The following is a 14,018-nucleotide window of genomic DNA, read 5'->3' as shown; positions in this document are numbered from 1 at the left end:
TATAAAGATGTTTGACTACACATTACATCCCAGAGATATCTTAATACAAGAAAAGGAAGTGCAATTTCAGCAGCATGTTTAAGATTTTCTACATGATAAATGTGCAAAATTACAGAAAAGGTTTTGGTAGCTGCCCAGATTGTCCTGTGAGTATAGAGTTTTTGTTAATTCACACTGGAAATGTTCTTCTTTTTTTTAAATCAAAATTTGATAAAGAAAAATGTGATGACAAACAGGAACATTTCTATCATTTAATTCTCTGAATGGCCTTTGGGAAGGTCTTTCTCAATAGGAAATACAGTTAAAAACCCCAAAATGTATGCCCTCTTTTTCCAGCCTTCCAGTGGCCTGGATTGTAGTCTTTGTCGGGCTGATTTTGGCCCGCGGGCCCTATGTTTGGCACCCCTGATCTAAACCTGATAATAATATTTTCTCTTTATTGTTCAATCGGTTGCTCTTCTTTTACCTGTCACCAGTTATCATTTTGGTATCTTCCTACCTTGTATGTTCACACTGTACATTTTCCATATGGATCCATTCTGAACACACAAAGCATGCGTTGCCAGTCAGACAGAGGTATCCTTTGTCTGTTACTCTTCCTGTTTTTTGGGACAGGCACTGTCCTGAGGCAAATCTGTGATACTGAGTGATTTTAAAATTTTATGTTTCGGTTTGTGATAATATTAAACCCAAGTCTGGACCCTGGTGCCCTTTTAGCAGATTAGCAAAGTCCTAACATAGAAATGTTGAGAAGGGCTCTGAATGGATGTGTGTGTTTATTCATGTGTGTGCACTAATATGTGTGGAGTCTACTCATCTGTGGGCTGCTGTGAAGTCATCAGTCAGTAGTGGCTCCTGGCAGTTATGTCTGGAGAATGGTAGCGCCTGTATGACTCCCTGTCCTCCCTCTCTTGTTTCTTTTTCTGTCTTTTGCCACTTCGTCATCCCACCCTGTCCTTAGCTCTTTTGTCCTCTCGCCATCTTGGCCATCATGTAGAGATCAGTATCTGTAGCTCCACATCCATCGGGACCATTACCGCCTCACTCATTTGTCTGGATTAGACACTTGTCCACTGCTGTTTGGCCAGATAATCTACTCTTGATTTATTGATCGACCACATGGCTGAGTGGGTATAGTGGGACCCCATCAGTGGACAGCCCTTAGAAGCTGCAAGTTATAACACTGTGTCAATGGTTGGGACTGTTTCACCACATGTGCTCTCTGTTTGTCTCTCTCTCTGTCTCATCAGAGCAAAGAGGTTGGCTTACAGCTGCAAGAAGACCTGTTGAAAGTTCTTAATGAGCTTTACTCGGTAAGGAAAACCCTTTTTATTACAGTCACAAGCAAGATTATAATTTTGTCTCACGATCGCCTGCATTTCATACAGAACAATGAGAAAGAGCCCTGCCCTTGTTGTGCTATGGGTAGGTGTTAGCAGACACTAAAACTGCTTTCTTTTACCTTTTTTCACAGTGTATTTAGACAAATATGAGCTCATAAGAAAGTAAACAGTTTAACTACAGTTACCTCAGTCATTTCCTTACGTTCTGTGGAGTACGACCACCAGGTGTGAGTTTGAGCAGCATTTCTTGCCGTCATCAGCTTTATGGTGCCTTCAGGGCCCCTAAAGTTTTTAGTTAGCAGTATCGTCACATTCATATTTAATATTTTGCTCGATCTACTCCTTTGGTTCACCACCAAAATGCCTGCAAAACTAATGACATCAAATTCAACTGTACCCTGTTTTTAAAGCTGATTAGCGGATGTGCCAAAGCTAAATGGTGATCGTGTTAAACATGCCAAACCTCACTGTCTTCTTCCACCATCACGGGCATCTAAGAGTCTGGCTCCACATTTTCATGCTACTGCCGAAAGCACTAAAGCAGTCTGAGTGTGTTTCACTGTCTGCGTGTGTGGGTTTTCTACTACAGCTTAAAGCTTCAGCTAAGGCTCAGCCAGGCCCATAAAAGCAACTTTTGCACTGTAATTATAGTCTATAGTAAGAGATAGGAATAGATCTGGTTTGAGTGACGCTCACATGCTTGCTCATAGACAAACCAGTGTGTCTGTCTGCAGTGTTGCTGGAGGGTTTGAGCAGAACAGCATAATGATGGCTCTAGTGGTGGTCGCTTGAATAAGGCTGACGCTGCACACGCTCTCGTTTCACGTGTTTAACTCTTCACGGTAAACTCAAACCACACCCCTCTGCCATCCAGCACGGTGCTGTGACGCCTTCTCTTCAATATTTTGAAGCCAGCCATTGCTCGAGGTTTATCCAGAAAAGAGAGCCAATTGGTGTTTTGAGCTGTGTGTGCACTGAGCTTTGGTGCTTCGCTTGCTCACTGGCAAAAGGCCCGCTTTTGATACGGAGCCAGAAGTGAGCGAAGAGACACACATCTGTGTTTGTCTACAAATCTCGACCCTTGTTTCCAGGTGATGAAGACATACCACATGTACAACACTGACAGCATCAATGCTGAGTCCAAGCTCAAGGAGGCAGAGAAGCAGGAGGAGAAGCAGATGGGGCGCTCTGGTCGACAGGATGACCGCCAAACGCCGCGTTCCCCAGACACCCTGGCCAGCATAAAGATGGACGAGAAACCCGTCCGGCGTTCCAGCGTCAAAAAAATCGAGAAGATGAAGGAGAAGGTGAGCAAGCCTGCGTGGGATTAAGGGGGGAGGGCAAATCGAGGGGAGCGAGCAGATAGATGAGCAGATAGATGACGGCTGTTTCTGGGCTCCCCACCTGTTGTCAGACAGATCTATGTTTGTGTCTCATGAATGATTTATAAGTGTGCGCTTGGCTTATTGCTAACCCTGTTTATTATTACTGGAGCCTGTCACACCAGCACGGTTCCTCTCTTCTTATTACCGGCAATCAATACTGAGACGTTACACTGAAACACATATTAACCCTCTCTCTTCCTTCTCTCATTCTGTCCCTATTCTTCTTTCCTCTCTTATCAGAGGCAAGCTAAGTACACAGAGAACAGACTGAAGGCCATCAAAGCCAGAAATGAGTACCTGCTCGCCCTCGAGGCCACCAACAGCTGCGTCTTCAAATATTACATCCATGACCTCTCTGACATCATTGATGTGAGTATAAGCGCACCGCGTTGTTGTTGTGTCTGCGTTTGAGCCAGCGGTGGCTCCTCTGCTTGATTATAACGCGTCACGGCCTGTTGAAATAACGAAGCAGTCATCAGCACGTTTCATTTCTGAAGAAACTGACACGTGTCTGGACAAGCAACATTTAACTAGGTAGGAGGTGGCATGTAGCAATACATCAGTTCTATTTATTTGTTTGTTTGTTTTTTTACAGGTTTTTTTGTTTCGTTTTAGTTTAAAAATTGTGTATAATTTTGCTTGGAACCAGCAAGCAGGTACCAGCTGGAGACAGTGTTCCTATCATGCCTGTGAAGCAAATTAAGGAAGCAGTAATCATGCAATTATTCATGTGTATGCATAAACAGTTTCTGCAAGGGTGACCTGAAAGGGCAGCGAAACAGGCTCATGACCTGAGTGTCACAGAAAGCTCCAGCGGCCCCAATGGCACTGGACAGCTTCCTGTTGCTGGAAAAGAGGATACTTATCTCAGCATGTATTCAGCCTTTTTTCTGTATTTATTCATCCTGTAAGTAAACTGCTACACCTTTAGGTATTAGATTATATCCAGTTTTATGTTTTAAAAATGACACATCTTTATGGTACTTCATGATAAATAACCATGAAATCACTTAATAGTAGCAGGTACAGAGAGAGGGACATATGCTATCGTAAAACAGCAGAACCAATATTATTATCAGCACTTCTTTTTTCTTTTAGCAAGATATTCCTCCTCTCCAATATCACAATGTTCATTCATTCATCAGACTTCGAGGGTCAGGTTTAAAAAAGTTCTTTGTAACAGCTTTTTTAAAATATATTTTGAATGAATACCATTAAGGAGAAGTTAGGGTAGACTACGGTTATTGTAGTAAGACGATATTGATCGTACAGCACTTTCCACTTGTATTTGATAAATGATGCTGACATAAAAATACAGGTCAGCAATGTGTGGGAGAAGTCTAGTGACACTGTCATATACCATGTTAATTCAGTGTTTCTGGTCTGTTTCTGGCTTTCTCTCTAAACATTTCCCATGTGCCACTGAATAAATGAATGAATTGCAGAACAAAGGGGCAAAACTATAAAAATTACAAAGTTAAAGAGAGTGGGGTTGTTTTTTTTTAACCAATAATGTTTATTCATACCATATGTCTGCATGTGTGATAGTGCTGTGACCTGGGCTACCATGCCAGCCTCCACCGAGCGCTGAGGACCTACTTGTCTGCTGAACAGAATGTGGAAACATCCAAACAAACAGGGCTTGGTGCTCTAGAGGGAGCCACAGAGAGTCTTGAAGCCAACGGGGACAAACAGAAACTGATGGAGACCTACAACAATGTCTTCTGCCCACCAGCTCGCTTTGACTTTCAGTCCCACATGGGAGACACGGTAGAGTCGCGTTGCTCGTTTGTGTGTTAGAGTAAGTGTATAAATGTGATTGTTCTAATATGTGTAGTTTTTATTTTTTTCATTTATAGATGGGAGTGATGTGTGCACAGTCGCCACTTGAAAGCGACCTGATCCAGAGGTGTCAGCAGCTGCAATCCCGCCTCTCCACGCTTAAGATTGAGAATGATGAGGTCGGGCATGTTTCTTTTCTTCTTCTCGTTTTATTTATACATTTAGCCTCCCACACTTTTCACCTGCGCTGCGTGTTAATCCCAGCCTGTTTTATATCATTGCTGCCATTCAGGTGAAGAAAACCATGGAGGCTACTCTGTCCACCATTCAAGACATGGTGACTGTGGAGGACTATGATGTCTCCGAGTGCTTCCAGCACAGCAACAGCATGGAGTCAGTCAAATCCACTTGTGAATCCTATCTCAGCAAACCCAGCCTGGCCAAGCGACGGGCCAATCAGCAGGAGACGGAGCAGTTTTACTTCACAGTCAGTTCCAATTAATGCTATCATTTATCTAGCAATGACTCTGGTCATTAATGTTCATTTGTGTTGGCTGGAAAGGATAATCTGCACAAACTGTAACTTCATCATGTGTGTCTTTGTATGTGTTGTAGAAGCTGAAGGAGTTTCTGGAAGGCAGGAACCTGATCACCAAGCTGGAGGCCAAGCATGACCTCATCAAGAAGACCCTAGGAGAGGGTGAGTATGACTGCCAAAATGTCCTTCATATCTTTTAGAAGTTGATCTTTTTTCCTTCCCATCTGGGTGAGTGTTTACGTGCTGGGAGTCCTCCAGTGGGACTGAGGAGGATTCAGGATTCATGAACAGTCCGGTGCCCAGAGGCTAAACAGGGAACAAATCTGAGAGATGAGTGGTGCAGTGGGGCGCATCAGTGAGCAACGCAGGGAAGCAGAATCACTTTAATATATCTAATATCCACACGTTCAGTGTGTGTGACAGAGGGCGAGGGTAGGTCAAAGTGACAGTGACCATATGTGGATGCAGCTGTTTGCTTAACTTAGTTTGTGTGTGGGGAAGGTGTAGCAGTGGGCTGAAAGTGCCATCCAGTTCACAGCGTTGTGGGAGAACCCCTCCTGAGTTGTGTGTGTGTGTGTGTAAAGCTAAAAGTGGGAAGTGTGTTTCTCTTTTTTTTCTGTTCCATCAGACAAATTTCCTCATGCGTCCTGTTTCTGCTATAACTGCCTATCTCTCTCTTCTCTGTCATAACTCCCTTTACCCCACTCCACCCCCATCCCCTTTTCCTTCCTGCTTCTCCCTATTTTAGGTCAGAAGACTGACTGTTGCCTTGCCAGGTAGGTGTGGCGTAGGAAGGAAATATGCTAATATACACATATAGGGACCCACACATGCGCGCACACACACATATATATTCACACACATATTTACCAAAGCAGTGTTAAAGCCTGATTTCTTGGCAGGCAGGGTTATTATTTTCCTTGTCAGTGTTTATAGATATCCTCAACACATGTCCATGTGTGTCTGTGTATACAAATAGAGTATTACCAGAGTTGGGAGTATAAATAGACTTTCTCTGGAGACATAATGACAGAGTGCCGTTCTTTTTTTCCCTTTTCCCTCTCTGCTGCGTAGCGGACGGAGAAACTCAACAGTACGGAAGCAGGTAATTATTTTTTGAGCATTTTGTGTGTGTGTGTGTGTGTGTGTGTGTGTGTGCTTTGTTTTTAACTCAGGCCACGTGATTTCTCACAACATCCTCCTCCCATAGGGTGAATTTGTACCTATTATTTGTATCGTATTACTCATTTTAATGTAACCCGATATAGCAATGCACAAACGTACATGTCTGCTTCTACAGTTGCATCTGTAGTAGCTGATCAGCAGGCAACCTTTTCATGAGAGAATCTGGTGTTTGTAGCTCCCCCTTGTGGTTGTGTTTGTTTTAAGCGCTGGCTTAAAATGTAATCCCAGTAATTGTTAATTTTAAATTATATCTAAAAAAAAAAAAAAAACATAACTGTGATGAAATATCTTTATATTCTGAGCATGTACTGTCTAATATGGATTCCTTGGACTCACTGCCAGAGATTTTTTTGGAATCCCCAAACAAACAAAGGGAAAAGGAAAAGGTGCTGTCTCCTAGCAACAGCTGGGAACCCAGTGCCCACTGTCCTTCCCCCATGTCTGATACCCGTTCCTTCTAAATGTGTGCACCCATGCATGTGCATTTGCAGACATGTCAGAAGAAAGAAATGTGCCGTTTTCTTCCTCTGACAGGAGTAACTCTTTTCCCTCTTATTGCAGGAGTCGGGCGAAACCATTCCCCTGATGGTTGAGAGCTGCATCTGCTTCATCAGTCGCCATGGTGAGGAAATTCTGCGGTGAAGTGATAGGTTTAGGATCAGCTTTTTTCTCTCTGCTGATTGGTTAAACTACTACAAATGCGATTGGTTCTGGATCTCTTTGAACTGGAAAAAATGTATCAGAATTCTTCCCTCTAATTTCAGATTTGTGAATCTCTGAAATTGAACAAGGGAATTGATATTGACTTGTGTGCGGTTGTGTATGTGTGTAGGTCTGCAGCATGAGGGAATCTTCAGAGTGTCAGGCTCACAAGTGGAAGTCAATGACATCAAGAATGCTTTTGAGAGAGGTAACACTGTCCTGCAGGAAAAACAAGCATTTCCCCTCTGTTGTGTTTATCTAGCGCGTTATTATCCGTTGTGTCCCACGGTCCCTCCTCTTCTCATCCGGTGTAGGTGAGGACCCGCTCGCAGGGGACCAAAATGACCATGACATGGACTCAATTGCTGGTGTGCTCAAGCTTTACTTTAGAGGCCTGGATCACGCCCTCTTCCCTAAAGAAGTCTTCCATGACCTGATATCCTGTGTCTGTAAGTGTTACTTCCTTTTGGCTGTTTGTGTGTTTATGAATTTGAGAGTGTGAGTAATCTCATGGGGGTTCATTTTCATTTTCAGCAATGGAGAGCCTCACAGAGCGGGCAGTTCATATTAAGAAGGTTCTGCAGTCCCTACCAAGTAAAACCCTCATCATCATGAGATACCTTTTTGCCTTCCTCAACCAGTGAGTACCAGAGCGCTCAGAGGCCAGATGTTTGGGATTAAGCTATAGATGTATCACTAACTACAATTTTGAACATAGATGGTGTGTATTAATGTGGTAGCACAGTCTAGTGTAACGCTTTGTTGGGAAACTTACTGGGCCACACCTTTTAATCTTTGAATTCAGGTGTTTTCACTTCCTGTGTCGCACATAACCTGCTCCTGCTCTTTGACACAGTAGGAACAGTGGATTCACTAATCTTAAAACAAACAGCACAAAAGTAGGCATGCAAACCTATCACAGAGCTACTGCTAATAATTAAATGTCATCAAACTGTTGATTTGGACAACAGAGTTCAAAATGTATGTATAAAAATGTAAGTAATTCACTGAATCTTCATTCATGAAGAAATATACTTTCAGTATCAATCAATGTAGAAAGAGTCCACAGAGCAGAAGTCTAAAGGAAGTATGGTTGAAAACAACATCTACTACATAAAATCTAAAACTTGCTTAACCACGTGTAAAGGTCACTATAAGCAGCCCTATTCTGATCCACTTGACCTATAGCAGTGGTTCCCAAACTTTTTTGCTGGGCCCCCTTTTGTTTTACAAGAAAAGTGTTTGCTCCCCCCCCCCCCACACACACACGCACAAACACATCCTCGAACCACACAGAGTTCGTCACGCAACGTTAAAGGTATGTGCCTTTGATCATGTCACGCTGTGCGCACGTTATTGTTTACATGAGATGAACTGCAGAATGATAGAGACAAAATACTGTTAATCTGACTATCTTCAGGTTTTACACGCTTACATACACACGCGCAGTTACTGTCCCTCAATTTAGAAAGGCAGAGGCGTCACGGTGTGATTATTTTACGTGTAGTTGCTTTTTTCCTGTGTAATAATATTCAACATTGCTATCAATACATTTCTCAAAAAATGCCTCTCTGTGCAAAATGGGTTTAAAAACATAAGCAGCTGTGGGATACTGTTTGTCCGTGATTTGAACCGGGGGACAAATCGTGGCAGGATCAGCCTGATATTATTTGTATCCTGCTGTAACTTTACTGTATAAAGAGCTAATATCTCCAAAATGTCAGGAGTAGTTATTTATTACAAGAAGTGTAATAAATCACTTCTTGTAATAGTTTATAATTACAAATCACGGACTGTTTGTCCGTGATTTGGAGAGCCCAGCGCTGCTCCCGATGCAAGGGAAACTAATTCTGTCGCAGAGACCTACCTCAGCAAAGGAAAGATATGCTTCACCATATTTTCTAGTCTTTGGCTTGGAATGAAGTTGGTTTGGAAACATATTTGGTGATGCTTCATCTCCAGCTTTGCGTTTGTGTGGGAGCCCCGTCACAAAACCAGTCAATGATGTCCAAGGGTTCTTTTTTTGTTTTTTGTTTTTTGCGGGCCCCACACTTTGGGAATCTCTGACCTATAGTCACTTGATTATTTGGTAAACATCCGATTTTATATGGCCATCTCACACAGAATCAAAACATCCTTCAACTTTCATGGAAAGTCAAGTTCGGGGTCATAAAAGTCCACAAAAGAAACTATAACAAGCCCTTTATTACTCAAGAAACTGTAAGCCTTCCTCTCTGTGAAATTAATAAATTTCCTCCATTGAGTTTATTTTAGTAGTTCAATATTCTGAAATGGACTCAGTTTCATCACACTAGCCAAAAATCCAATCTCTTTAAAAAAAAAGTGAAGGGCAAACAAAAAAGCTTTTTTAACAAAGGTACTAATCTTGTATCAGTTCAAAGAAATATTAAACTAAGAGCAAGACCACAAAAAAACTGTCTGAGTGCATGTACGGCACGCAGAGACGCAATCCATTCTGTCCAGTCCGTCCTTAAAAGCCGTGACTAAACCCTTCAGTTAAAGGGAGAAAGGGTAAAAAGCAATATGGTGTGGGAGACGTGACATTTGAGACTCATGGGTAAACCAAGTGGTCCCAGACAGCTCATGTGGAGAAGGGGAGTTTCTTTTACGTGAGTGATTTACAGTCAACCCCTAAACTCCTGCTTCTTCTCACTCACTGAAACGCGCACACACATCGTCAGAGTCTCTCCATCACCAGGTTATAAATGACTTGTCATGGTTGTTTGGGTTTATATGTTGAGACTCTGCTTTCTCTTCTGCCCAGCCTGTCTCAGTACAGCGAGGAAAACATGATGGACCCCTACAACCTGGCAATCTGTTTTGGCCCCACCCTGATGTCTGTCCCAGAGGGTCATGACCAGGTTTCTTGCCAGGCCCATGTCAACGAACTCATTAAAACTATCATCATCCACCATGACACCATCTTTCCTGGACCGCAAGACCTGCAAGGCCCCATCTACACTATTCCTGGAGTTGGAGATGACTTCTGGTGAGGCTTGGGGAAGAAACCCCATAAATCACAATGGGATGAAACTTAAATTACTAAAGCTTCTTGAAGCTAACTGGATATATCTTCCAATTGTTTTTCAAACTGCTGTAGAAGGGACTTAGAGATGATGAGTAGGCCAGAAATGGGGAGTGGGGGTTGATTTAGAGGCTGCCGGGGAGTGATGGAGGCTCAGCTTGTCTGCCCTACTCTGGGTAAGGGGCCACGAGGATCAGCTTACCCTCTGTCACACTAAAGATTAAAGCCCCGCCTAACCACAGAGCACAGCGTGTACACACTCACACACCACAACGCACACAATGGTTACTTTCAGTTTTACTATAATGACAAGCCCGGGCACCAGTTATTATGATTGCTGGCAGTCATTCCGGTTGTACAGACTGTATGTCACACAAAGTATGGTGACTACATTCACGCTAGCATATGCTAACTTTATTTGAATCGACCAGAATGATTCTGTGAGCTTGTGTCATCGCTACAGAAAATATATCCACAGGGTAGTCGATTGTTTCATTTCAATATTTTAAACATCTTATACAATCCCTGCAAATGACAAAGAAATTCCAGCAGTCTGTGTTTTTCTGTTACATTCAATTCACCAACCTTCCAAAACAAATTTGTTTTTGATGGCAGGCAGCTCAGAATGGGTGAACACCACGTTAAGCACTATGTAGAACCTGTCTAACCTTAAAAGGCTCTATATAACTGCAGACCACAACTTGGTCTGCAGTTATAACTTGGTGCAGGATTTTGAGGTCAGATTGTGAGTTATCAGAGAAGTATGGCATCCTCTAACTCCTGCTGCCCTCCATTTACTGTAGTGACAGTCAACACTGTGAGCCCCCTCTTGTGGAAGAGCCAGCACCTGACACTGTCTCTGTCAGCCATAACAGCGAAGATGGTAAGTAACATACAAAACTAACTACATGCACTGTATGTGCTTTATATACTGGCTTGTTTTTCATTAGTTTAGGAGATCTCATGCTTTCCTAACCATTTACTGTGGCTTAAATTTTTTTGTGCAAGCTCACGTCTTGCTCCCATTAATCTGTTTTGTTATTGCGCAGCAATTTTTAACGTGATTGCAGTCACTGAATGAAACAGCACTAACCTGCCATGCGCTAATCAGGCTTCCTCTCTCCTACACCTCTCTATTCCCTCATTTTTGCGGCTCCTCTGCTCCTCTGCTCCTCTGCCACATCCCCTGTCTCTCCGCCGTTCTCTGAATCTCAGGCTCCTTGGCTGTTTCAGAGTCTGATCCAATCGAAGCCATCGCTAGGTTTGATTATACAGGCCGGACCGGTCGGGAGCTGTCATTCAAGAAAGGTGCCTCTCTGCTTCTATACCACCGAGCCTCTGATGACTGGTGGGAGGGACGACACAATGGAGTGGATGGACTGGTGCCACACCAGTATATTGTGGTCCAAGACACGTAAGATCTGTTCTAGTAATTAATCTACGTCATACATTTTAAGAGGCTGACTTTTGTATTCATTAAATTAGATGTTACTTTAAAATTTTTGTCTGATATGAATGTTGGTTATAATAATAATATTTTACCCAGAGAACAAAGAGGCCTCTGTCAAAAGCATAAACTGGAATGATGTCAAACACTGACCATGAGTAAATACAGAAACTAGTCCAGTGGAAATCCCCGTTGCTAAGGAAGTGCAGTCATACAGACTGCATATCATAGCAGATCAATTTCCTCTTCAGCTTAGCCTCTTGTTTAAACAAGCATGCAGAGAGGCTTGTTGCGTTAGTGTAAGGATTTTCCCTCCCTGCTACCCAAGCACAAAAATCTGAACCTCATGTTCACTTTGCTGTTGCTAACTGTTCTGCAACTGCATTGCAAATGACTACAATGAGATCTGGGATTTATATAGAGAAATACCTTATTTCTTTTGTACAAGTATAAATGTAAGAGTAGGTCAAGGCAGATTTCTATTATTTATTTAATGCAGCTAAGACTGTTTTTTTTTGACTGCTCGTGGTTCGCGTGGAAGTAAAGAGCAGCTGCTATATAGCTTTAAAATAAGCTTTTTCTTGCAGATGTGTCAGTGTGCGTTATATTCTCTGCTTTGTAGGTTTGATGCAAGGCAGAGGCAGAGCGGGAGTAACGCGATTTTGCTGTGTTTCTTTTTTCCCTCCAGGTCTGATGTGGGGCGAGGAAGTCCAAAGCCAGACTTGGACAGCAGGGATCTGCTGGAGGATAGAGTACCCACTCGAGTCAGTGCTGCCTCTCCTACAGGAGCTCATGTAGCTGACATCTATCTGGCCAACCTGAACAAGTGTGTATCGTGTGCAGATACGTCTCAAAATATATACGTTTCAGTCAGATGACAGTTTGTGACATTAGTCATGTGTGGTTTTATTCTTTTCAGATTGTTTTTCCATTAGCTCCATGAACATTTCGTAATGATTCACAATAGTATAGAAAAGAAATGAGTAAAACATTTGTGTTATTCAGGCTGAGGAAACGGCCGGAGCCCGGGAACATCAGAAGAACGTTCCGCTCAGAGAGCGACAGCACAAGTCCAGGAACCAGCGGAGGCGGGGGAGGAGGAGTGAGGACCGCTTCTCTTCCTGTTGGCGGCGCTCTTGTAAAAGAAACCGGGGACAAGCGACCCGTGAGCGCTCATAGCATCCTCAACTCAGTTACTCGCCACTCCTCACTCAAGACCAAGGTACTGTAACTGGATCTCCTTTTGTATGCAGACATGGAGTGACTGCACTATTGCTGTCTGGGAAAACATTTAATTGAGGCCATTGTGCTGCTTTTAGGTGGAGAGTCCACAGCTGCGGAAGACGACTACAGCAGGGCGCTCCAAGAGCTTCAGCAACCACAGACCACTGGACCCTGAAGTCATAGCCCAGGTGGATCCCCTCTCACAGGTACTGCTTTCATTTCAGCTTCAAGTTTAAACATCTGGAACATTTCAGCTTTCTGTGTGTGTGTGTTTACTTTATGTCGGATTCCTTCATTACAGGACATTGAAACAACCTTAAATGAGTTCAGTAAGTTGGAAAGACAGAGCACCCCGAAACATACACATACCCCTGACGTGGTGCTGGACACCCTGGAGCAGCTGAAAAGCGGAGGAGGAGCTTCAGAGCCCTCTAGTCCACTCCACTCCCGTCTGTTGCGGGACAATGAGGGAGGCTCACACGCCCATTCACTCCAGCGCAGCGCCTCCTCAGCTAGCGACGTGCCCTCCTCCTTCCGCCCTGCCAAGAGCCAGCCACGGAGCCCCCTGCCCTCTGCCACGTCCCCGTCTTTGTCCACCTCTCACTCCTCATCCCTATCTTCCTTCAGAGAGTCGCGCCCGCCAGCAACAAGGCCCAAGCCGGTGGTGTTCCCAAAGGGTGGAGGAGGTAGCGGCAGTCCAGCAATGGGCTCCCCAACCTCCACTGTTCCCCCTACGCCTCCTCCTCCACCTGCAGGCCACACACACTCTCTCCCCCACACGCCTCCCCCTCCCCCTCCATCCCAGTCTAATGATAAATCTTGCCCTGCTTAAGTCCCAAAATGGAAATCCTGATTCTTGCAAACTCTTAAGATTCTTGCAGCTCTTCTGTCAGGTGCCAAAAGCGCTTCGCTTGTTACACATAGGACCCATAACCCAATTCTCACATGTAGCATTCACTACTTGGAGACCAGATGAGTTCCTTATGATGCCATGTTCAATTTAGTGTCAAGTTTTTAATCTGCCCTCTCCTGCCAGCTCTGCTTTACTACAGCTCAACTATCACTGATAAAGCAAAAGACACTTTTTCTCTCTTTTTTTCCTTCTTGCCACCACAGAGATTCCAGACTTTGCTGGATTTTCAAATCTTGTACAGGGGAGCAGGACTCAGGGTGGACTCATACAGGCCCTGGAGCTTGCATACACTAGTTTGCGTTGTATGAAATTCCATTTGAGTGGGCGTGCAAGAGTGTTACTTGCCTTTTATACACAGATTTATGTGAGGAATAAAAAGCACTGTTTTTTTAATTTGTTTGGTTTTTTGTATAGTAGATACGACAGCGTTTTTTATCTTTTTAATGACCCCGT

At 43.6% G+C, this 14,018-nt stretch overlaps 1 protein-coding gene across 9 annotated transcripts in view; it reads left to right on the top strand.

Moving 5' to 3' along the window:
• The window catches only part of srgap2 (SLIT-ROBO Rho GTPase activating protein 2), a 57,475-nt gene extending 43,517 nt beyond the window's left edge, over positions 1–13,958 (top strand). For 8 of the 9 annotated variants that reach the window (XM_026168308.1, XM_026168307.1, XM_026168312.1 and 5 more), the window contains 20 exons: positions 1,251–1,313; positions 2,435–2,650; positions 2,969–3,097; positions 4,277–4,498; positions 4,588–4,689; positions 4,803–4,997; positions 5,126–5,210; positions 5,797–5,824; positions 6,123–6,153; positions 6,795–6,855; positions 7,066–7,143; positions 7,250–7,384; positions 7,470–7,575; positions 9,721–9,945; positions 10,785–10,864; positions 11,197–11,395; positions 12,117–12,254; positions 12,434–12,650; positions 12,748–12,858; positions 12,954–13,958. In XM_026168308.1, coding sequence (XP_026024093.1) covers positions 1,251–1,313; positions 2,435–2,650; positions 2,969–3,097; positions 4,277–4,498; positions 4,588–4,689; positions 4,803–4,997; positions 5,126–5,210; positions 5,797–5,824; positions 6,123–6,153; positions 6,795–6,855; positions 7,066–7,143; positions 7,250–7,384; positions 7,470–7,575; positions 9,721–9,945; positions 10,785–10,864; positions 11,197–11,395; positions 12,117–12,254; positions 12,434–12,650; positions 12,748–12,858; positions 12,954–13,484 — 2,952 coding nt within the window. In that variant the 3' untranslated portion in view covers positions 13,485–13,958. The remainder of the gene's footprint in view (positions 1–1,250; positions 1,314–2,434; positions 2,651–2,968; positions 3,098–4,276; positions 4,499–4,587; positions 4,690–4,802; positions 4,998–5,125; positions 5,211–5,796; positions 5,825–6,122; positions 6,154–6,794; positions 6,856–7,065; positions 7,144–7,249; positions 7,385–7,469; positions 7,576–9,720; positions 9,946–10,784; positions 10,865–11,196; positions 11,396–12,116; positions 12,255–12,433; positions 12,651–12,747; positions 12,859–12,953) is intronic. The other variant, XM_026168305.1, reaches the window with a different exon arrangement.
• The last annotated feature ends 60 nt before the right edge of the window (positions 13,959–14,018 follow it).

The sequence above is a fragment of the Astatotilapia calliptera genome, chromosome 5 (assembly GCF_900246225.1).
Source record: "Astatotilapia calliptera chromosome 5, fAstCal1.2, whole genome shotgun sequence".
Classification (NCBI taxonomy): domain Eukaryota; kingdom Metazoa; phylum Chordata; class Actinopteri; order Cichliformes; family Cichlidae; genus Astatotilapia; species Astatotilapia calliptera.
The sequence above is the reverse complement of the archived record's forward strand: the minus strand, read 5'-3'. Positions and strand labels throughout refer to the sequence as shown.